The sequence below is a fragment of the Heteronotia binoei genome, chromosome 1 (genome assembly GCF_032191835.1).
Source record: "Heteronotia binoei isolate CCM8104 ecotype False Entrance Well chromosome 1, APGP_CSIRO_Hbin_v1, whole genome shotgun sequence".
NCBI classification, from domain to species: domain Eukaryota; kingdom Metazoa; phylum Chordata; class Lepidosauria; order Squamata; family Gekkonidae; genus Heteronotia; species Heteronotia binoei.
The window spans coordinates 12738559-12762988 of record NC_083223.1 but is presented as its reverse complement, the minus strand read 5'-3'; the positions used below and the strand labels follow the sequence as shown (position 1 = coordinate 12762988).

Here is a 24430-nt window from a genome sequence, read left to right as displayed (position 1 = left end):
GGTCAGTCTTGCCTATTCAGACTGGCAGCCGCTCTCCAGTGCCTCTGGCTGAAGTCTTTCCCATCACCTGCCCTCTGGTCCTTTCAACTGGAGGCATCGGCGATTGAACCCTGGACCTTCCGCATGCCAAACAGATGCTCTACCATTTAGCCATGGCCCTCAGCTGGCTGTTGGGCAACAAAGAACTAGTCCCCCTATTTCCAACAAAACTAAATTCTTATAATGTGAAATTGGGTATTTCTCCCTGCTTCAGCGTGATAAAGCCGGCTTCAATGCGGATCTAAAAACTGGTGCTTTGCCTGACTCAGCTCTTTCTCATGAAGACTTCTGTTGTTTTATACAAAACTGTTTGCAAGAAGACTTTCCAGATGAGGGGGGGTGGGTTTGCCGGGGGGAGGGATTGGCTTATGGGGAAATTAATTTAAAAGACCCTGATGGAGCTTGCGTACAGGTCTGTCAGCGTTGACTACTGTATAGCACAGGGGTGGCCAAACTTGCTCACCATAAGAGCCACGTAGAATAAACGTCAGATGTTTGAGAGCTGCAAGACAGGGAGGAAGGAAGGAAGATAGGGGAAGGAGGAGGGAAGGAGAGGTGAAAAGAAAGCAATTTTAACTTTAAATGCATTTTCCAAACGGCTGCCTGGCTTGGCTTAGAGAAGTAAGTTAAAGAGAGAAATGCCTTCTCCAAATTGGCCGATGGGGTGGTGGGGGCCTTGAGAGCCACACAATATGTGTGAAAGAGCCACATGTGGTTCCCAAGCTCCAGTTTGGCCACCCCTGGTTAAAGCGGTTGATGGCTTAGCAGTTATCAGGTGGCATAGTGGTATTCAAAAGCACTTAAGAGAAAAGATTCTCACTGGCAGGAGTATGCTCTGAAAGGCTCCATTTCATCTTACCAGGGGACAGATGAAGCTAAAATAGAAGCCCAAGGTGAGACATGCTTTCTGTGGAATTGGGTTTCCCATTTTGGTGGTTGTCAAGGTTAGATTGTACATGAGACAACTGACTGAAAGAAGTCCTGGGTGAGGAACATATCCAAGGCAGTGAGCGTTCCTGGGGGGGGGGGGGGGGGGGCGGGGTGTGAAGTTAAAAAAAAAATGAAAAGAGACTGATAGCATATCAGGGCCTTTTCAACCACGTCTTGGAGAATATGGAAGGCTTATGTTACTGTTGTTTGGAGGGGTGTTTTTTGTCTTTTATATATTGACAGGCTCTTTATCGGAGGGACAGACACCGTGAAAAGCAAAACAGTGGGGTTTCCCCCCCCCCCACAGTAACTTTTAAGAAAAGGAAAGCCGCTTTATCAATGTGGTCCATAGATCATTTTAACATTTTCTTTTGTCTGTGAGGAATAAACATGGTTTTATTTGTACATATAGAGGCTAAAAGAATGCATTCGTTTTGTGAGTGAAAAGCAAGACTTCCTGAGGTACTGTACCTCACTATGCTGAGGCTAGTAACTTGTCCTGTTAATATACCTTTATTGATTGTTTTTGCTTCATTATGTTGTTGGCCGCAATTCCCCCCCCTGCTTTTGAATTGTCGGTTACCCGTGTCACAGCTATGGGCCCAGAAGCAAGTATTTAAACCACTTGCATATCTAAATGAAATAGAGCGCCCAATCTTGTCAGGTTTTTCCCCTTGTGAACTGTTTAATTCCCTTTCCGTTCACACCTTAACTGTTTTATTGTGTCGTAATCCGCCCTGAGCCCATCTTGGGAAAGGGCGGACTATAAATTCACAAAAGAACTAACTAAATAAATAAATTTTCCTCCATATGAAACTGCCTTTTCCTTGTCTACTTCTGCCTTCAAGTAACAAAGCATTACAGGATAATGATATGTAGGAAAACAAACCTGCGTTTCCTGTCAGTTGAAGAGAGTTGAATACATAACATTGCCAAAGACAAAAAGCAGTGCTGAAGATTCCTTATTTCTTTATGTATCTAAATAGGACAGATAAATGTGCTTTTTAAAAAATAACTTCATTTTTAAAAACTGCAAAATGGTATCATATAAACGCCAGTTTACATTCTCTGTCACTCCTGGTACAGGGTATACGTTGGTATAATAAGAATTGTTAGGAGCATGAATGTTCGGAATTATTTATATGCCCATACCATTAACTAATTAAACTTCAGCACAGTATATTTTTAGAAGTATATTAATTGGTATTTGACGCAGCCGTATTTTAATACTTAGCCCTGCAAAAGCGAGTGATTAGATTCGTCACGTTTTCAGGTAATACTCTCATCTTTAAGACTTGAAAGCCTACCTGTACGCTTTGACAGATGAATCTATTTGCATAGTTGAATTTTACGGATTTCAGCAATAACCTTACGAGGGTGCTGTGCGCATCAAGGGAAGGGATGTGCTGTTTTGGGTAACTTTGAGCACCATGTCATGTTGCAGAATGACAATTTCTGGCCGTTTTTGCACCAGTACTCAGCATAAACATAAACCACATTGTAAATATGATTTACATTCCGATTCGATCTCGATCACCTTCAGTACATAGCGTGGTTCCTTCTGAGATCCTCGAACCCGACCGCACCACCGACCCGACACAGACCTATCTACGCCCATCTTTGCGTCCTGACTCCTTCCACGACGTTGCACTCTCTCCGCTGTACCGTGAATCGGCAACTCAAGTCTCCTCCCATCGGATTCGAATCCGATCACGCTCTCCGCGCAGCCGCCACGACTCCGGTTCCTCTGTCTACTTTGAACAGCAAGACTACTACTCCAGACGGCGATATGAATACTCTCCCCTCTCCAGATCGCCCTCACCTCGACAGGGTCGGTCTCGTCACCATTCCGGTTCGCACTCCGATTGGGACGTCCATCACAGATATCAGGACTCAGGCTCTTACTACCATCGTGATCCCGCTACTCCACGGATCCGTTATGGCGGTTCGCCTCGGCCTCGTTACGCACGCCCAACCCGACGCGAGAACTCACCTCAACTCCACTTCGACCGCCCTTCTCGACTTCGTGACCCTCGAAGCCATTTCGAGTACTCACCCAGACTCCTTAACCGCCTTCTATCATCTGAGCAAGAGGCTGGCTCCTCGAGTCAACAACGGGAGCACCCTCGGTACCGAGACGTGGCCAAACCCCGCACCGCTTCTGCCACTGTATCCGTGGCCCCGGATTCTCGACTTCGGTCTCCTCCCAAGACCTCGGAGCCTGCAGCTCCCATCTCGGAACCGATCGTTCATCCACCCTCTCCCTCCACGGCGGGATCTTCCTCGGGTAGGGAGTCCCCAGCCTCTTCGGATTCGGAAGACCACTCTCCATCTATCCCTTCCGACCCCGCACAACAGCTCCGGCTCTCTCCGTCGGATGCATCCAAGGCGTACCTCAACCTAATTACTTCGATGGCGGAGGCACTGAAAATACCTCTCCAGGCGGACTCCCCCAAAGTGTCGGACATGGTACATGACTTGGTGCAGTCGGACTTTCCGCCCGGGTCCTTGCTTCCGATGTTACCGGTGCACTTGGAGGGTCTTCAGGAGACTTGGGACAAACCTGCCTCCGTACCCCCCACTTCAAAGAGGCTGGACTCCCTCTATCGAGTCCATGCCCCCGACGCTAAGTTCCTCGCCTCACATCCGGCTCCGAACTCTATTATTGTTCATTCTGCCATGAAGACCAAACCCTCCAGACATCCCACGCCTCCAGATCGTGAAGGGAGGAAATTAGACACCTTGGCACGGAAAATCTTCACACTTGCTTCCACCAACTCGAAGCTTAACAATTATCTAGCTTATTTCGCCGCTTATACTTTTAATCTGGCGAACCAATTCACACCACTGATACCTTCGCTTCCTGATTCCTCTCAGAGAACAGCATCAGCCCTGGTTTCTGAGCTCTCCAGGGTCTCCAAACAACAGATTAATTCAATTCGCCATGCGGTCTCCTGTTCCTCCCGCGTCTTCGCTTCCTCAGTTGCCTTGCGTCGTCATGCTTGGCTAAGATCCACAAATCTTCAACCCGACATCAAGCAGAAGATAGAGGATCTTCCCTTCGACGGCCTGGGCCTCTTTCATGCTTCCACTGATGAGGTCTTGTCTTCCGTTGACGATGGTCGTAAAAGGGCCAAGCGCCTGGGAGTATCTCAACCACCTACGCAACCCTTCACTCGCAAACAACCTTGGAAACCATCTTTCCAAAGACGCCAGCGTTCTCCTAAGCAGGCCGAATATTGGAAGAGAAGACCTGCGCAACAAAAGCCTTCTTTCCAGCAAAGGCAGCGCTCTCAGCAGTCTAAAAAATCGTCCCCCCCTACCAAGCAGTCTCTTTGACTTCCCCATACAGTCACCTTACCACACACGTCTCTCCCCTTTCTACAAGACTTGGAGTTCAATTACAACCGACTCCTGGGTACTCACCATCGTACGCCTGGGGTACGCAATAGAGTTCGCTTCGCTACCTCGCCACCACTTCTTTGTCGCTACCCCCCCATCCCATCACCTCCATCAGGAGATTCTGGACTTGCTCCAGAAAAAAGCCATAGAACCTGTTCCCCCCCAACATCGGGGAACGGGGTTCTACTCAAGATACTTCCTGGTCCCCAAGAGGGATGGAGGCAAGCGTCCTATTCTAGATCTTCGGAAGCTGAACAAATTCATCGAGTACAGGAAATTCAGAATGATCTCGCTGCAGTCCATCTTGCCCCTCATTCCAAAGAATTCCTGGATGGCTTCCCTAGATCTTCAGGACGCTTACTTCCATGTGACTATCCGACCTCAGCATCGCAGATATCTCCGCTTTGCGATGGGCCAACATCATTTTCAGTACGTCTCCCTACCATTCGGCCTTTCCACAGCACCCAGGGTGTTTACAAAGTGCATGGCGGTGGTGGCAGCTGCTCTTCGACTCCGCAACATCACAGTCTTCCCTTACATAGACGATTGGCTCCTCATTGCACCAACTCCAGATCAGCTCGAGGCCAATCTCCACGCAGCCCTTCTCCTCCTGGCGTCTCTAGGCCTGAGGGTGAATGTCACCAAATCTCACTTCACCCCCACTCAACATCTCAACTTCATAGGGGCCCATCTCCGCACCTCTATACACCGTGCCTTCCTCCCAGAAGACCGTGCTATGACAATCATCAGCCTTGCCAGGCTGGTCCAGCTACATCCCATCCAATCGGCCCTAACTATTCAACGCCTTCTGGGTCTGATGGCCGCTACTACAGCAGTTCTCTTCGCCAGACTACGAATGAGACCACTTCAGCTCTGGTTCGTACGTGCCTACCGTCCTCATGTGCAACCTCAGAGCACCCTGCTCACCGTCCCCGAGAGAGTCCTTCCCTCTCTCACCTGGTGGACCATCCTCGAGAACCTCCTCGAGGGCATGCCGTTCCTACCAACTACTCCAACGGCTACCGTGACAACAGACGCCTCCATGTGGGGATGGGGAGCCCACTTAGAAGGCAAGACTGTCAGAGGTCTCTGGACTCCTCAGGAGAGGACCCTCCACATAAACTGCTTAGAACTAATTGCGGTACACAGAGCTCTCCAATCCTTCCTCCCGCTCATCGGGGGTCGCCATATCCAGATCTCCACAGACAATATGGCAACAGTCTTCTATGTGAACAAGCAGGGAGGCACCAGATCTCTTCGACTGTGCCGCATAGCCATACTGCTCTGGGAATGGTGTATCAAACACAACATCCACATGACCGCCATCCACCTCCCAGGTGTGGAGAATGTGCTGGCCGACTCACTAAGCAGGCTACGCATAGACGACCACGAATGGTCCATCAATCTGACATACCTTCGTCGGATCTTCACCTGCTTCGGTACTCCCAAGGTGGACGTCTTTGCCTCCAGGGACAATGCCAAATGTCGTCGCTTCTACTGCAGGAAGGGCAACGATGCCTTCCTACATCTCTGGAGGGGTCCCCTCCACTACATTTTTCCGCCAACCCCCCTACTGACACGAGTTTTGACAAAGGTCGCACGGGATGGCACGGACTGCATCCTTATCGCACCGTGGTGGCCACGGCAACCATGGTTCACCAGACTGCTGCAAATGTCACAACACACTTACCGACGCCTCCCGGTCGTGGGAGACCTCCTATCGCAGGCGAACGGCCAGGTACTTCATCACAACCCTCGGGTTCTGGCCCTCACTGCTTGGAGAATACACTCGCCTGCTTCTCCACAGAAGTGACCAATATCCTTCTCAACGCAAGGAAGCCTTCCACCAGACTTTCGTACCAACGCAAATGGAAGCGCTTTTGTTCCTTCGTTGCACCCTATCACCTAACACCTGAAGTAACACCTCTAAACCTGATCCTAGATTATCTCTTATCCCTGCAGAAATCAGGCCTCTGCTACTCTTCACTTAAAGTACACCTCTCCGCCATCTCGGCATTCCATGACACTATCGATGGCAGGACGGTCTTCTCTCACCCCTTATCTAAATCCTTCCTTAAGGGAATGCTGCACCTGCATCCACCTGTTAAACCGTTCGTCCCAACGTGGAGTTTATCCCTTGTTCTTTCCTGTCTCATGAAGGCACCCTTTGAACCCATGGCGACAATACAGCTCAATCTTCTTTCCTGGAAGACAGCATTGCTAATAGCCCTTACCTCTGGTAAGCGGGCAAGTGACTTATGTGCCTTCCGATTTGACCCTCCCTACACCATCTTTCATAGGGACAAGGTGGTCTTACGACCAGATCCTACATTCCTCCCTAAAGTTGTCTCCAAGTTTCATCTATCTACTTCCACTTCGCTACCAACGTTTTTCCCCAACCCATCCGACCAGGGACAGCGATCGCTGCATTCACTGGACGTCAGAAGGGCGTTAGCCTTCTATCTGGATCGCACACAACCTTTCCGTAAGGACCCTAACCTGTTTGTGGCCTACGGCAAACCACGCAAAGGACACAAAATCTCTACCCAGAGACTTTCTAAATGGGTAGTTAGTGCCATCAGGTTGTGTTACGAACTGGCTAAACAGCCTCCTCCCGAAGGCCTTAAGGCCCACTCTACTAGAGCGGTCTCGACGTCTTCGGCCTTTCTACAGGGCGTCTCTCTAGAGGACATCTGTGCGGCTGCATCGTGGTCCTCTCCTTCCACGTTCGTCTCCCATTATGCTTTGGACGTTCGTGCGAGACGAGACGCCTCCTTCGGCCAAGCAGTCCTCCGATCCATCTTCCACTGAAGTATGGTGAGTGTTTTTGGCTTCTGCTTCTAGGTCTTCGACTATGATCTGTTTTCTTATGTGACTAACTATCTTCTTTTACCAGCACCCTCCTCCAGGTTACTCAGCTGGCTAGTCACCCATGTGTGGGACTGCACAGAGACCACGAAGAAGATAAACAGGTTGCTTACCTGTAACTGATGATCTTCGAGTGGTCATCTGTGCAGTCACACACGCCCACCCAGCCTTCCCCGCTGCTGGCTTCCTGTGATGGTTATCTAACTCTGTACTGTGTTTATGTCAGCGGCGGCTGGAAGAAACTGAGTGGAATGGGCGCTCCCCCCCCCCGCTCCAGGCATGCGCTGTCGCTGCCTGCTCCCCAGGGCGGGAGGGGAGCGCGCCAAAAGCGCTATAGGCGAGCTATTGGAACTCCGAGGAATGGATTCATTGCCTGCGGCAAGACCCATGTGTGTGACTGCACAGATGACCACTCGAAGATCATCAGTTACAGGTAAGCAACCTGTTTTTCTCCTCCATTTTATCCTCACAACAGGCTGAGAGCGTGTGACTGGCCCAAGATCACCCAGACAGCTTCTCATAGCACAGGGGTCCCTAACCTCGGGTCCGTGGACCAGTACCAGTCCATGGCCTGTTAGCAACCAGGCCTTCAGTTGTATAATTATTTCATTATATATTACAATGCAGTAATAATAATAATAAGATAACATTGGATTTATATCCTGCCCTTCACTCCGAATTTCAGTCTCAGAGCAGCTCACAATCTCCTTTACCTTCCTCCCCCTGCAAGAGACACCCTGTGAGGTGGGTGGGGCTGAGAAAGCTCTCCCCAGAAGCTGCCCTTTCAAGGACAACCTCTGCCAGAGCTATGGCTGACCCAAGGCCATTCCAGCAGCTGTAAGTGGAGGAGCGGGGAATCAAACCCGGTTCTCCCAGATAAGAGTCCGCGCACTTAACCGCTACACCAAACTAATAGAAATAAAGTGCACAATTATACCATCCGAAAACCATCACACACACATACACGTACCCTGGTCCGTAGAAAAATTGTCTTCCACAAAACCAGTCCCTGCTGCCAAAAAGGTTGGGGACCGCTGCCAAAGCAGACTGGGGATTCGACCTTGGCTCTCTGATATCCCTGTCAGACACTATAATCACTACCCTTCACTGGTTCTCACTCAACACTGGCTCGTTTATTAAGGTAGCGGACTATGCATATAGTCAAAGTGATGGTATTCCCAGTAGTAATGTATAGCTGTGAGAGTTGGACCATAAGGAAGGCCAAGCGCAGAAGAATAGATGCTTTTGAGCTGTGGTGCTGGAGAAGAATCTTGAGAGTCCCTTGGACTGCAAGAAGATCAGATCAGTCAGTCCTGAGGGAAACATGAAACATCAAAATATATGAGTGCTCTCTATATTGGAAGGCCTGCCACTTAAGAGAAGGGCAGGGAGCTGTTCCTGTTAGAACATAAGAGAAGCCATGTTGGATCAGGCCAATGGCCCAACCAGTCTGACACTCTGTGTCACACAGTGGCCAAAAAACCCAGGGGCCATCAGGAGGCCCATCAGTGGGGCTAGGACACTAAAAGCCCTCCCACTGTTGCCCTTCCCAAGCACCAAGAATACGGAACATCACTTGCCCCAGACAGAGAGTTCCAATAATACACTGTGGCTAATAGCCACCGATGGACCTCTGCTCCATGTTTATTCAATCCCCTCTTGAAGCTGTTTATGCTTGTAGCCGCCACCACCTCCTGTGGCAGTTTATACCACGTGTTAATCACCCTTTGGGTGAAGGACTTCCTTGTATCCGTTCTAACCCGACTGCTCAGCAATTTTATTGAATGTCCACGAGTTCTCGTATTGTGAGAAAGGGAGAAAAGTCCTTCTTTCTCAACCTTCTCCATCCCGTGCATAATCTTGTAAACCTCTGTCATGTCATCCCTCATTTGATGTTTCTCCAAGCTAGAGCCCCAAGCATTTTAACCTTTCTTCATAGGGGAAGTGTTCCGACCCTTTAACCTGTTGGCAACAGAGGAGAGGACTTGTAATAATGGGTTTAAATTAAAGGTGGGAAGGTCTCAACTGGATATAAGGGTAAACGTTCTTACAGCAAGAGTTGTTCAGCAGTGGCATCAGCTACTAAGGGAGGTGGTGAGCTCCCCCTCACTGTAGTTAAGTGTGCGGACACTTATCTGGGAGAACCGGGTTTGATTCCCCACTCCTCCACTTACAGCTGCTGGAATGGTCTTGGGTCAGCCATAGCTCTGGCAGAGTTGTCCTTGAAAGGGCAGCTGCTGTGAGAGCCGTCTCAGCCCCACCTACCTCACAGGGTGTCTGTTGTGGGGGGAGAAGATATAGGAGATTGTGAGCCGCTCTGAGTCTCTGATTCAGAGAGAAGGGCGGGGTATAAATCTGCAATTCTTCTTCTTCAGTCTTTAAGCAGCGGCTGGATGCTCTAGGCCAGGCATGGCCAAAGTTGCTTAACATAAGAGCCACACAGAATAGACTTCAGATGTTTGAGAGCCGCAAGACAGGGAAGAAGGGAGGGAGGGAGGAAGGTAGGTAGATGGGAGAGGGGGGAAGAAGAAAGAAGTGGAAAGAAAGCAACTTTAAATGCATTCTCCAAGCCACACAGTCTGGCTTGCTTGGAGAAGTGATTTAAAAAGAGAGCTGCCTTCTCCAAGCTGGCTGATGGGGCGGCGGGGCCTTTGAGAGCCACACAAGCTGCGTGAAAGAGCCACATGTGGCTCCCGAGCCACAGTTTGGCCACCCCTGCTGTAGGCTGATCCTGCATTGAGCAGGGGGTTGGACTAGATGGCTTGTATGGCCCTTCCTGACTCTAGAATTCTGTATCTCGTGCTCTTTCTCTTTTCCCTGCTCTTTTAGGAATATTGAAGAGGGGGCAGCTGGGTGGAGACGTGGCTTTATGCTTATGTATGTGGCCAGTTGCTGCAGCAGCCGCCATTTCCTCTAGCTGTGACTCCGTGTCGGCTTGCAAGGCGGTCCCGCAATGAATATTGAAAGACGCTGACAGACCCTTTCGGCTGCCTGCTCTTTTAGTGCTTGCTGGGAGCGTGCGGTGACTTGTGCGACATGCTGTAGAACCATGCTGGAATCTGAGGCGCATCGAAGTTTGTTATGAACGCATCAGTGAAAAAGAGCAACACAGCAGTATGCCTTTGTATCAGCATCCACGGCAAGTGGCGCACATACTGAGATAACGGTTTAAAGGCAACATAGCTCACGTGTATATGAAAACAGATGGACCCCCTATAAACAGGGGTGTCGAACTCATTTGTTATGAGGGCCGGATCTGACATAAATGAGACCTTGTTGGGCTGGGCTATGTGTGTACCCGTTGAAGATTAGGTAGCAGAGATATAAACTTTATAAAGGACACAAACAAACGCAATTAAAGATTTTTTTTTAAAAAACCCTTTAAAACATGCTTAAAACATTAGCACTTGCTGGTCTTAAAGGTGCTTTCTTTGTATTTCTCCCATGGGCTCTTTCCTTCCTTGCCCAGAGGAACAGGAGGGGGATGAGCCTCAGACAACAGAAGGAAGAGAGGCTTGGCTCAGCTCTGTGATTGAGAGAGCCTGGCAAAGCAAGCTCTCCCTCCTTCCTTCCCAAGGGAGGAGCCTCAGCCAATGGAGAAAACAGAGGTTTTGCTCTGTAGCTCCTGTGCGAATGAGCAAGCCTGGCAAAAGGAAGCTGTGATGCAGAAGAAAGCAAGACGGGAGAAGGAAGCATATGACAGCCAGTTGCTTGGGGGGGTCTGATAGGAGCCCTCCGGGGGCCTGATTTGGCTCCCAGGCCACATATTTGACACCCCTGCCCTATATTTTGTAGCACTAAACTACTAGACTACCCAGTCTGTGTGGATGGGACTGATCCTCTGAAAATTCAGCCCTGTCATGCCCTAAAACATGCATTTCCAAACCACTGCTGCTGTAGCTTCTGTGACTCCAGCTAGTTTCGTAAGGGATCTGCTAGATCAGGTGCTCCTCCAATGTCATGCCTGTGGGTGCCAAGGCACTCCTTGGCATGTTTCCTGGGACCCAAGTGTTTTAAGAAAGTGGGCAGAATAAGGTACAATTAGAGGAAGATTTCACATTTAAACTTCCATGGTCCCAATATCTTGACATTCAGCACCAAAAGGAAAATACAGCCAGAGAGCTCACACCTTTCAAACGACTTATTAAAAGCAACCATTGTAGAAGAAATTGGAATTATACCATGCTCTTTACTCAGGAGTCTCAGAGCAGCTTAGTCTCCTTTCCCTTCTCCCCACCCTGTGAGGTAGGTAGGGCTGAGAGAGCTCTGATGGAAACTGCTCTTGAGTGGAACAGCTCTGAGCATTTATGACTCACCCAAGCTCATACCGGCATATGCAGCTGGAGGAGTGGGGAATTAACACAGTTCTCCCAGATTAGAGTCCGCATGCTTAACCACTACACCAAACTGGCTCTCTCCTTTGTATTTGCAAAGGCCTAACCTCCAAATCGATAAGGAATCACCACTCCCATATTGCCAATTGAAATGGCAAGAGGGTGTTCTACTAGTCGTATCTGAATTTGTGGGAGGCTGTATGAAAATCTAAAGCCTTGGTAACAAAATCTCAGAATATTAAACTTCTCTTTTAAATTAATGAGATGAATAGAATCATAGAGTTGGAAGGGACCTCTAGGGTCATCTAATCCAAACCCCTGCACAATGCAGGAAACCCACAAATACCTATCCCAAATTCACAGGATCTTCATCGCTGTCAGATGGCCATCTAGCCTCTGTTCAAAAACCTCCAAGGAAAGAGAGCCCACCACCTCCCGAGAAAGCCTGTTCCACTGAGGAATCTCTCTAACGGTCAGGAAGTTCTTCCTGATGTTGAGCTGGAAACTCTTTTGATTTAATTTCAACCCGTTGGTTCTGGTCGTACCTTCTGGAGCCACAGAAAACATTTCCACCCCATCCTCTAGATAACAGCCCTTCAAGTACTTGAAGATGGTGATCGTATCACCTCTCAGCCGCCTCCTGGTACTGAATGGTACTGGACCTCTTCTAAAGCAAACCACTTCAACAGCTCAATCCAACCATTTTGTTGGAAACAATGTGGTGAAAGAGAGACCTGTTTTCATTGCTGGTGGGAGTGCTGCAAGACCAAATCCTTTGGGGGTGGGTGGGGGGGAAATCTTGGTTCAGATAGAGCACATATAACAGGTTACAAGAAGACAGAAGGCAAAGAAGACATTGGATTTATATTCCGCCCTCCACTCAAGAGTCTCAGAGTGGCTCACAATCTCCTTTATCTCCCTCCCCCACAACAGTCACCCTGTGAGGTGGGTGGGGCTGAGAGGACTCTCACAGCAGCTGCCCTTTCAAGGACAACCTCTGCCAGAGCTATGGCTGACCCAAGGCCATTCCAGCAGGTGCAAGTGGAGGAGTGGGGAATCAAACCTGGTTCTCCCAGATAAGAGTCCACACACTTAACCACTACACCAAACTGGCTCTCTGTGATCTAACCATCCCAATGTGATGGTGTTAAACCACAAAGTGCCTAACCATCCCAATGTGATGGTGTTAAACCTCTGGGATGATAAAAGCATTCCAAACATAAGGACTTAAACTTTTTATTTTTTTTAAGCAGCTGCAAAGTCCTTAATAGCAGCCTCACGGAAAGATAAGGATCTTTCTTCAGTTCATCTATAGGCCTGATAAACTTTGGGATTTCTTTGATGCAAAATAATAATAATAATAATAATAATAAAAATCAGACCAATTACTCAGTACTGAAAACCCTTTATTTAATTCCTCATTTTAAAAATCCTGTCTACCTTTTTAGATTTTGTGTCAAATAATAAAGAATCTGGTATTCCATTCTTTTATAGTGATTGAGCAATAATATGACCTGATCTTGTTTTCATGCAAACTGTGGTTAAAGAAAAGTCTGTCTGTATTTTGTAGCCTTTTTTAGAATTATACTTGTCCTCCCTCTCTGTTGTTAAGTGTTTTTCGCTGGTTTATGATGCCCCGTTAGTTTATCTGGTTTATTGTTTGTCACTTGTTCTTCCCCTGAGTTTGTAAAAAATAAAAAGGGAGTGGGCAGGAAGCCTCCTGGCTGGCCACTGGAGATTTGATTGGTTGTGCAGATTTTTAAAAATGTTGTTTTGGTAGCAGCTTGCTACCACAGTGCAAGGATCTGTTCTGTGCTTCTGAAGTTAAGCTGTAGCAATCCTTTTTATGGCTGGCTCCGCCTCCTGTAGCGACCATTTTGTTGCAGTGCTCAGCATGCTGCGCCAGAATTCCAAATGCGCCCACAGGTGCAAAAAGGGTTGCAGCCCCCTGTGCTAGATCAACCTTCCCCGCATGTGTAGCGAACTGTCTCTTTACCGATGTAAAAATTCTTGGGGGGAAATTAGATTCTCACTTATGTACAGATACTTAACTATTTCACCTGCCTCCATTCTGTTCTGAAATACAACTGTAGAAGAAAAATAGCTGTTAAATATTATAGTATTCTATTCAGTAACAAAGCAGTTGTTGCTTGTGCTTTGTCACACTTGTTCTGGGACGGGCTCCGTACAAAACAGAGAATTTGAACACACTTCAGATTACGTAAGAAAACAACTTGAGAATAAGAGCACTTAGTTTCCTGTACTTAAGTTTTATATTTTATTGAGCATTAAGACCAATATCTTTCCATAATTAAGTGTATGTGTGTGAAAAGTTTGTTCCCAGTTAAATGTGGAACACGTATAACTTTGGATCAAGGCACATACAAGACTGACCAAAGGGCACACGTGTGCACTTTGGTTTTCATTTGGGGAAAATAGTTATGGCAACAAAGTGTCTTGAGTATTAAACATTAACTTGGTCACAGAAAGCCAAATCAAGTCCTCCCCCCCCCCTTCTGTTTTATTAAGGAATTCCAAAAAACTGGAAGAGTAATGGGCAATAACCTCTACTGTGGTTGAAATACATCTAATATATGTAATATTTGCTGTAGCAGCATGGAAAGACTATAGAGTTGGTGTCTTTGCCAGTGATGCAAATTCTTCTCTAGAGCAGTTGGGAAGTCTTTGGATTGAAGGAAATCTTAGATCCTGTAACTGTGTTTCATGAACGGAAGTAATCATTTAAATATCAAAGAATAAGCCTCCAATTTTCATCTGGGGCGATGGTGTGTGCTTCTATATTATCATTTAGATTTCTCCCATCTGCTGAAATCTCCAACATATAATCGATTTTACTTATAACCGTGTTTATAGCTAAATTTTGACATTGCCCATTACTTTGCACCCCTGGATTATTACATTTTAGTCCTGCTTATAGATTTTAAAGTAATACCCAGAGTTCTATTTTTGATCCATTTTGCAGCCACTTCTGAATATCCTCAATTTGCCAGGTTTTAACCTTTCACAAATCCCAAAGTAAGACTGGGCTGTGCTTATACTTACAAGGATCTCAAATGTATGCAAAGTCCTGATTGTTCAACACAGCAAGAGAATTCACTTTCACAGTCAACAAGTCATCTTACTCAGTAGAACACAAAAGTTAAATGGTCTGTAATTTCAATATTAGCAAGGAAAATACAGTACAAATTACTAAAAAATACTAAAATATAGAATTGTTTTCCAGGCATCCTTGCTACATTAATCGCAGCAGTAACCTGAAATTTGAAACTTTTAATAAAAAGTTCTTAAATATAAATTATATGGCAAATGTACAATACATTGCTTATTCAGTCTTTTAATCCAGTGTTCCGCAGTAGAACGGCAACCTTTCAAAGTTGCCTTTCTTCGTAAGAAAAACCATTCAGAAGTCTTAATCCTTTCCTTTAGTATCATGAATGCGAGTGATCCGAATCCGGTATGCCACTATCTCTGTAGCTTCTGTTACTGCTACTTTCACTGTGGTTGTTTTTATATATATTCATTCCATTGGGTGGGAATATAGTATGTATTACAAACTCCTCCTTGGATACTTGTTCATTGTTCAAAGAGATCATCTGAAAAGAGGTCTCCCTGATTTCTAAGATGGAATTGTCCTTCTTAGTCCCGGCTTCAGCATAGTCGTCTTTTCTCCTCCGGCCTTTGCTGTACGCACAGTTTCTTGAGAACAAGGACCCGTTCCGATGGACGTACCAACAGACCAAAGCAAGCAGCGCAATTGCTACCAGGGCCACTGCACCGCCTATGATGGCCGCTAAGGGCAAATTAGAATTTTTGTACGGTTCTTTTTCTTGTTCGTGGTTTAGGGTGGTTGTAGGGTTGTACATTTTAAGGGGCGCAGTTTCGGTCTCTATGCAAACGGGCGTTTCATCAGACAGGTAGATGTTGCTGGTTTCCATGGGAACCAGGCATACACGGTACGGCGAATCAGGCTCAAGGGCTGTAAGCAGATAGTCGCTCCGGTCTCCTGTAACTATCGTTTCAGTTATAGATCCAAAGACAGGGCTGTGACCCATTTTGAGCCAACTGAGTCTCAAAGCAGTCATGGGTAGTGCAACTCTCCAAGAAATGTGTATAGTTTCTGTACTGACAGACTTTACCACAATGGTAATCGTTTCCTGTACTGGGGTAACCGTTGTTCTATAGCTTCTGTGTATGTTAGGATTCTTTATTTCAGGTGGTTTGGTCACAGAAACTGGCCAGTGTCCTTGTATGGGGTATAAAGTGTTTGGTATTGAAGCAGTTATTTGAATAGTGCTTACAATATCCTCATCTTTGCAGTCAAACAGCTCTGGGCTGAGGTCCTTGATCGCCATCCCACGTACTTTTTCGGGCGCTTGGCACATCAGTCCTCGTACGTTGACCCTGACAGGCAGCGTCTGCAACCAGTCACGGACCCATTTCATTTTGCACCCACAGTGCCAAGGGTTGTTGCGAAGAAATAACTGGGTTATATTGTCCAGGTCATCAAAGACACCCGGAGGTAAATTACTTAGATTGTTGTTGGACATATCGAGTCGATACAGTTGCCGCAGGTATGCAAACGCATTGGGTGGTACGTGATTGATGTGGTTTTCTTGCAGATAAAGCTTTTTCAGATTTGTGCCTGGCAGATTGGTCGGGGCTGCTACAAGGGTGTTCCGGACCAACGAGAGTTCCGTTAGATTGACAAGGTTCATAAACACCTTCTCTCCTAGTCCATGATTGTTTAAGAGATTCCCATCTAAAACGAGGCGTTTTAGATTTGTAAGGTCTTGAAGGGACAGCTCCGAAATCGTGGAAATACGATTATCATCCAAGCGCAGCTCTTCTATTGTTTTAGGCAAGCCCCAGGGAATAGTGCTGAGGTGATTTCGAGAGAGGAAAAGAAGCCTCAGATAGATATTATCCTGGAAGGCTCCGTCCTCGATGCTGACTGCAGAAACAGAATTATCATCCAAATGCAGTTCTTCTAGATATGGAATCTGCGAAAGCGAATCATAAGTAATTGTCCTGATGTTATTTTCCTGTAAATGCAGTTCTTTGATGTACTTTGGGAGGTTGGTAGGGAATTCATCCAAACTGTTGTGGTATAAATAAATCCTTTCCACTTTGATCAAGGTTTTCAAATCGGAAGGAATCCCAGCATTGTTAATTTGATTGTTCTGAAGGTAAAGGGTTGTAGCATCCTCTGGAATCCCAGCGGGAATCGATGTCAAGTCCCGGTCGTTGCAGTAAATGAAACCCGCGTCGCAGCGGCAGACTGAAGGGCATGACTTGGCACTGACGGACTGAGGTGCCATTTTGAGCAGCAGCCCTATCTTGGTCCAAATTAGGATGAAGTTCCAAGTTACGTTGATCATGGTCAGGTTGCAGTGAGGTCTGTCCACAGGTCAGAGGGTGGTTTTCAGCAACCTAGAAAAGAAATGAACCAGGTCAATACTAGAAAGTACCAAATGAGAGCAGTAAGTATGCATTCCTTCGCTGCCAAGGATTTAGTCAGACAGGTTTCTGTCCATGTATACACTCTATGTCCAAGCAAATGTGATTCCAGGTGGTAATGTTTATTTGAGAAAGAAATGTTTGTGTCTTAGTTGGTTTACAGCTTTCTCGTTTGGCCTACTATCAATCAATTCACCTTGTAAAAGGGGCTGCAGATCAGTGGGGAAGCATCTGCTTGGCATGCAGAAAGTACCAGGTTTGATCCCTGAGATCTCTAGTTAGAAGGATCAAACAGCAGGGGATGGGAAAGACCTCTGCCCTGAAAACACTGGAGAGCCGTTGCCAAGTCTGTGTAGACAATACTGACCCTGATGGACCAGTGGGTCTGATTTGATATAAGGCAGAATCCAAATAAGTCTTTCAGGCATGTCTAAGCATGCACCATAATGTTTGGGGCAGTGAAGCTCTGTATTCTTGGTGTTTGGGAGGGGCAACAGAGCCCCACTGATGGACCTCCTGATGGCCCTTGGTTTTTTTGGCCCCTGTGTGACACAGAGTGTTGGACTGGATGGGCCATTGGCCTGATCCAACGTGGCTCCTCTTATGTTATGTTTTTTTCCTGTTTCCCCCTTTGTATTTACATTACGTTTTCACCCAACTTTGATTGGCAGTGTGTGCTAACCTGACAGCAGTTTCCACGAGGAAGAGCTTCAGAAGCCTATTCCATGTGACGAGTTTGCTGACACAGCTCTTTGGACTAGAATCATTCTCTGGAACTAGGGTTACCAACTCTGGGTTGGGAAATTCCTGGGGATTCGGAGGTAGAACCTGGACAGGGGAGGGTTTGTGCAAAGAGAGGACCTCAGAGGGGTGTAATGTCACGGGGTCTTACCCTCCAAGGCAGCCATTTTCTCCAGGGGAACGGAGGGGTCTGTAGTTTGAAGGTCAGTTGTAATTCTGGGAGATCTCCAGGCCACACCTGGAGGCTGGCAACATGATTTGGAACTTACACCACGTGGGCTAACGGGATTAAAAATTTGCCGCTTCAGCCTATTCTATGAACATGCCTACATTGCAATAACGAAGCTCATAGTTAAGTAGTTTCCAAACCCTCCTCGCTTAAGACTTGCCGGGGTTGTTGGTGAGTTAATGGGCAGGAAGGATTGACTCTCGCAAAGTGTGACTGTTGGGTGAGTAATTAGTTCTCTTTTAGTATCTAATAATGAGAGGTGATGAAATGTGTGCAGCACTTCCAAGCTGTTCACTTGGCTGGAGTTGTAATTAAGGAAGCCTGGCTGACTTTTTTAAATGCAGAAGTGCTCTTCTTTGACCTTATGTACAGATTTCATAAACCGACACATGAAAAATTAACAGTGCTGCTTCAGTGAAATAGCACGGAATTTGTCAAATTTTCCGATATAGGGGTGTGGCAATACAGAAGAACAGGTAGATGGAAAGCCTAAACCTCAGTCCTGCAGTCTTTTGACTTCGTGCTGCAAGGCCGGAAAGAATTAGTTGTAGGATTACAACATATTATGTTAAGGCATCATTTAATATAAAGAACAAATAATAATAGTATTTATATTATGCTATTTATAAATATTAAATGGTCTTCTATCCATTCAGTGGCACTAAAATAGTGAAGTCTTAAATAGGGCTGTGTGCTAAACCCATGGAATTAGTCACCTACAAAAGCGCAACTCTTTTTAGGATTGCGTTGGAAGAAAACTATTAGAAATTTTGCTGGTTGTGCAATGTGGTTGTACACTGGAAAGGTCTTTTGTAGTGTAGCTAAAATACAGGTTGAGATTACTAATGGTTATCTAATACTTCACAAATCTCTTAAAACTTTGTTTACTTGATTTCCCCAGTTATCTACACAATTTTTACAGTTTTCTTTCATGACTTAACAAATGAAGTATCTTATTGGTCTTACCTTACTTAAAGATGCGAGAGAACCTATTGTGCTTGCTAAGATCCAGTGGGAATTCACTTTTTTTCCGAAAACCTGTTGACTCGAGGGAAGTTCCTAGTTGAATTCACACAGCTGTACTTCCTTCACGGTAGAAGCCCAAGTGATCCTTGTGGGAGAACAGCTTCCCTGTGTAGGCCCCACTATAGTCAATTAACATTCCCATAAAGTTTTTTTCGCAGTACATCAGGTTGTTGAGGATGAAAAGCTTTAGATTCTTGGAGGACTGGGACTTTGAAGAAGAGGGGAGGTAGTTCCTCTTCCGCTGTTGAAGTCTCTGTGTGAAGAGATCCTTTTGTTTTGGTTTAATACCCTTAACAAAAATTGCCTTCTTTGTAATTCTTACAAGCTCTCCTACATAGCATCATGGTTAGAGACAGTAAACTCAGCCCCACGTTTTCAAAGCCATTCATGATGCTAAGGCTTGGAATGATGACGGCTTCTTCAGAAGACGGAGGGACTAGAATTTTGTTCTGCCCCAAATCCTCCAAGTAGAAGTTTTGAACTATAGGCGTGCCTTGGTAAATCCATGCCTGCTGAGCTGCCCTGTTCATTTAGCACTCGATCAGGGTTTCTGGCTCAGAACGTTTCCTCATTCTGTCTGCAGGCTTCCAGGGCTCACTTATTGTAGAGAGTTTTTATTGAATTCGGAGAATTTCCTTTTTGAAGGGACAAACATGCTAATACCGGTGGGGAGTTTCCTTTCTGGAATTTCACTCAGCCAGTTTCCTGTGAAATCAAGCAAATATTAATTAATCGTTATTGAAAAGAAGTAACTAGCTGTCTAATACAGGGGTGGCCAAACTGTGGCTCAGGAGCCACATGTGGCTCTTTCACACATATTGTGTGGCTCTTGAAGCGTCCACTGCCCCGTTGGCCAGCTTGGAGAAGTCATTTCTCTCTTTAAATCACTTCTCCAACCCAAGCCAGCCAGCAGCTTGGAGAATGCATTTAAAGTTAAAATTGCATTCTTTCCACCTCTCTCTCCCCCATCAGCCATCCATCCATCTATCCATTTTCCTTCTTTCATGGCTCTCAAACATCCGATGCTTATTCTATGTGGCTCTAACGTTAAGCAAGTTTGGCCACTCCTGGTTTAATATGTATCTTCCTCAACATTTTTTAAACGCTGGGAGTTACCGTGAGAAAGTTAATTGAGCGAAGCTGTAAAGCTGTAGTGTATTGCTTTCTCAAGTTCAGCTTTTGAGCTGAGCAAAACAATAATGGAAGGCAGCTTTGATCAACAGACCAGTAACCAACACTGTTTTTTAAATGTGACACGTGACTCTCTGGACGACAAGCTGGAGCCCTGCTTCATGGGAGAAGTTTCTGGTTTTCTGTTTTCAAGAAACAAGACCAGCACTTTAAGATACTTATTTGTCTCCGGCAAACAACCCAGTGCTCCAAATTCTGTCAATTATTGCTGTTGAAAATGCCTCCGAAAGCTTGCCTCTTTGGCATGTGCCAAAACAAGGAACAGACAGATATAATTATAGACATGTGTACTTCAGAATGAGCCATTTGCTTGGAAAGTGAACCTATATTGCATTTGCTGTATCTTGACAAGTGAAGGACTGTTTTGGGAGCAGTGCTATCAAGCAGCCCAGATTCCAACATCATAATGTTTTGTGAAATTTCATGCACGGGGTGCGTTTAATTTGGCCATTCAGGTGACTCTGATTTTTTTTTTTGAAAGCTCAGGTTGACTAGGCTGTTTTGTACACCAGCCATAACCATGCTGTGAAAAGTCACTGAGACTGTTATTATATCCTTACCCCAAATATACAGTTCATTCAACTGAAAATCTAAATGCTGAAACTATGCTGTAGAGTGCAGCTGTAAGCAACCTTATTAGGGAATAAACCCTGTTGAATACAGTGCCATTTATGCCTGAGTAAACATGTTTAGGATTGCTGTATACCTTGAAATTTGTTTCTCTTTCCACATTGGATAGGCTCCAATTAGCCATGAATTTCTGCTTCTGAGAAAGCAAACAATGTAGATAGATTCCTGGTGGCTGCAGCATATCACTGCTTGGTTTATATTGTTCCCAAGTCTGATGCAAGTATTTACATTTTCCTTTCGTTTCCTTATTACAACCGGTCCCATGAAAACGATGGCTTTTCTGTGGTTGGCCATAAGAATCTTGCTAAAATATAATTCTAAAATACTATTTGTGTAGAATTAATCTGATTATTTAGATCAGGAAAGTTTGTTAAACATAAGGGTGTTAATTCTAGATGAAAGTTTACTCACAGTTCTGGCATTTGAAAATACATATGTGGGAGATATTAATTGTAAGTCATATGTATGAACATACGGTACGGATTTTAAAAAAAGAAGCACTGATAAAGTATTATCACTTGAGGTGGAATAAATAAACCTTCAGCCTGGCAAATAGCTAGTAGCTAGTCGTCTCATTTAATTGGCAAACTCTTTAATTCCGCCCCTGCCCAGCTCTCTCCCAATTAAGCTGTGGAGTCTTGTGAGCAAAAATTCTACTTTGTGAGCTGCTGCATAAATTAGTTTGCTCTGGGGCTATCCTTCCTGAGCTAAGACAAAAATATCTGCCAGAGGCTAAAAAACTGTGAGCTAGCTCACACTAACTCCGCTTAGAGGGAACATTGCTCTCAACCGGAGAAACCATGAGGTTCTGTATGTTTATAATCCATTTTAAAACTTTATAATCCACTGTTGGGAACTTGCACGGGGCGAGATATATTAGTTTACATCCATGTTAAGTTTGGGCAATGGAAAAGTAGCTTGAAGTAACAGTAGCAACACAGAATAGTGAAGGAAGGTTAGAAGAAGATGCAAGAATTGTATAGGAATGGGAAATAAAGTCACTTAAAGTCATTAACTAAAGAGCAGGGATTTCCTGTAAAGTCGTGTTGCAGGAAAAACTGCATGCAAACGCTGAAAATGAACATACAGAATATCAGCGTGTCTAGTCTCAAACAAGTAAGGCCCTGCACCTTTTTTCTGGAGACAGAAACACCCCCCCCCTCCCCAACTTTCCATATGTTTAAAATCTCCCTTTGGTACCGTTTACTATTCAACGCCTCTCATTGCTCCATTGTATTTGTCTTAATGTTGGATTAAAATGAAAGTGGCAAAGTTTTTTTTTCTTTTAAATCTCTTCTTCTCTCAAAAAACGACATCAAAACAAAAGGATAAAACCAAGCCTCTTTTAAAGACTGTTTCAGAAATGTGGATTAAACTTTCTAGAGCCCCCCCCCCCCCCCCCCCGGTTTCTTTCATTGACAAATGAGAACAGTTTTCTTTAGTTTTGATTTAGTTTGATATCCTGCACTTCCCTTTTATAGGCAGGGCCACTGCTGACAACAATGCGGCTGCATAATGAAGGCAAGCTGTGATCTATCCACACAGAAGGGGATCTTGCCGCCTATCTTGGCCTTATCCTTTCTTGAGCTTTCCCTGCCATCCGGGCATCGTAGCTGAGTTTGCAAGGACGGAAAAGAGAAATATCCCCCCACTGCTACAGAGAAGCAGTGTCAGTTTTTTTTTTAAAATGTCCAATTGGGAGCTTCACGGGCCTGCGGTTTTGAAAGGGAACATTAAATTTTGAACAAAACACGAAGCAAATGGAAGAGCAGAAATCCCAGCTAATTAAGGGTTTTCTCAATAAATCGCGGGAGCTCTCACTGTACTCCTTTGCAATGCATCAGCATCCTGCTTGGAAACATTTGGGGACCGGGTTGCAGTCACGTAGCATTCAATATTCTTGATCAATGGTAACATTTAACCTGTGTAAACACTGTATTATGGTACGTCAAAGGCATTAATACAATTCTGTAACTGTATAATGGAAGCTTTTTGTTTTTTGCTCTGATATATTTTGAAAAGCTTTTAGATTATTGAAAAAACCAGAATCAGCAGAGGCTCTCAGCTAGGAACCCAAGCTCTGAATCAAAAGTGGGATAATCCAGTGATGTTCTTATTGGATACTTGGTTTAAAAAAAAAAAAATCCAGAGAATCACAGGTGATTCTCTGTATTCAGTGGCAGGGGCTCAGATGTGTCGACCCACTCTAGCAGCCATCCGCAGGAGCCCTTTACAGATTCAAATATATCTCCTCAGGCTATAAATGTCAACTGCACGCCATCTAGAATTAATTTGCCTTGGCTGCACTAGAAAACGATTGGTCAGCAATTTTGGTGCTGCGCAACCCGCTTTTGATTTATTTCCCGGTCCACAGGAAAGATCTGCTCGCCCAGCCCCCTCGCTGCTGAAATTTGTTTGAGCGGATCTGCCTGGCTTTCGAAAAAGCCCAGTCTACAATCCAGCCGCTTCCCCGGCCTGCGGTTGCTATTAAAAACCTTTACAAAGTTATTTTGGTTAAACATGACTCAGCTGTCTGGGAAACAAAGTGTACAACATTGTTTTTCTTAAGTGCACTACTCAGGGTTAGTTGATAGTGACAGCAGAATGCTTCCCTAAGCCACCCTTGTCTAGTAGCTACAATTTTCATGAGCGTAGTGTTTCAGGAAGGTGCCCCACCCCCCCGTCTTTTGTTCAGCATTAGGGAAGCAGAAGCCGCTTAAAATTTCCTCCTGAGAGCAAAGGAATGCAAAGCTTTGTTCAGGAGTGGACCCCAGAGCTCTCTTTTGCCCCCCTTTTCTTCTCTCAGGGACATTTTCTTTGGATTATGGAAATAAGCACGTTTCGCATTTGCATCGCGGTTCAGGATCCAGGCGTGCTCACACTTTGTCCTCAGTAGGCTGGCTCTGTTAATCGTCAGCGTTGGAGGAAACAGTTGAAGTTTTAAATTAAAGTTCTCCAACTTCACACGATGAGCATGGCTTGGCAAGTCTTATCCGAAACGTGACTTTTTTTTTTGGTGGCACGTATTACACACCGTCCTGGCGAATGGTGAAGGTGTAATGCCACTGTTCAATGAAAAAAAAAGGCAAACTTCTAGATGAGAAGATGCTGATGGCTGAACTTTTAACTGGATAGAAGTCTTGTAAACAATCCAGAGTTTCTGGCTTTGCCAGATCCAGATTGGGAAACTCTTGGAGATTTGGGGATGGAGTCTGGGGAGGACAGTGGAGGACAAGGCCACAGAATCCACCCTCCTTTTCTCCAGGGGAACTGACCTCTGTCATCTGGAGATGAGCTTGCATTTTGAGGGACACCCAGGTCCCACCTGGAGGCTGGCATCCGTGGTATGCATGCTTATATGCCCTTTTGTTGTAGGCCATGAAAAAACAGCATTTTCCACCGAAGGGCCTTGAAGCCTGATGCGAATCATGTGGGACTGCATTTCAGCCCTTGGGAGTGCTTACTCGGAAGTAAGCTTCTCCAAGCTCAACGTGACACAGCCAGAGCAGCCTCTGTCTGCTGTGGCCTATGGACTGTCTCTGCAAATATGATAACGCCAACT

The 24430-nt window shown here is 45.6% G+C and overlaps 2 protein-coding genes across 2 annotated transcripts in view; one reads left to right on the top strand and one right to left on the bottom strand.

Moving 5' to 3' along the window:
* MACROD2 (mono-ADP ribosylhydrolase 2) overlaps positions 1-24430 on the top strand; it is a 1708848-nt gene that overhangs the window by 121413 nt on the left and 1563005 nt on the right. The window lies entirely within an intron of this gene.
* FLRT3 (fibronectin leucine rich transmembrane protein 3) lies at positions 14726-19068 on the bottom strand. The gene is made up of 2 exons (XM_060230805.1): positions 18988-19068; positions 14726-17024 (listed from the first exon to the last, which is right to left on the bottom strand). The coding sequence occupies exon 2, from the start codon at positions 16970-16972 to the stop codon at positions 15023-15025; it is 1950 nt and encodes a 649-aa protein (XP_060086788.1). The 5' UTR covers positions 16973-17024; positions 18988-19068; the 3' UTR covers positions 14726-15022.

Excerpts from the sequence above, each read along its gene's own strand:
- FLRT3 (XM_060230805.1), bottom strand. The coding sequence starts at position 16,972 with ATGATCAACGTAACTTGGAACTTCATCCTAATTTGGACCAAGATAGGG.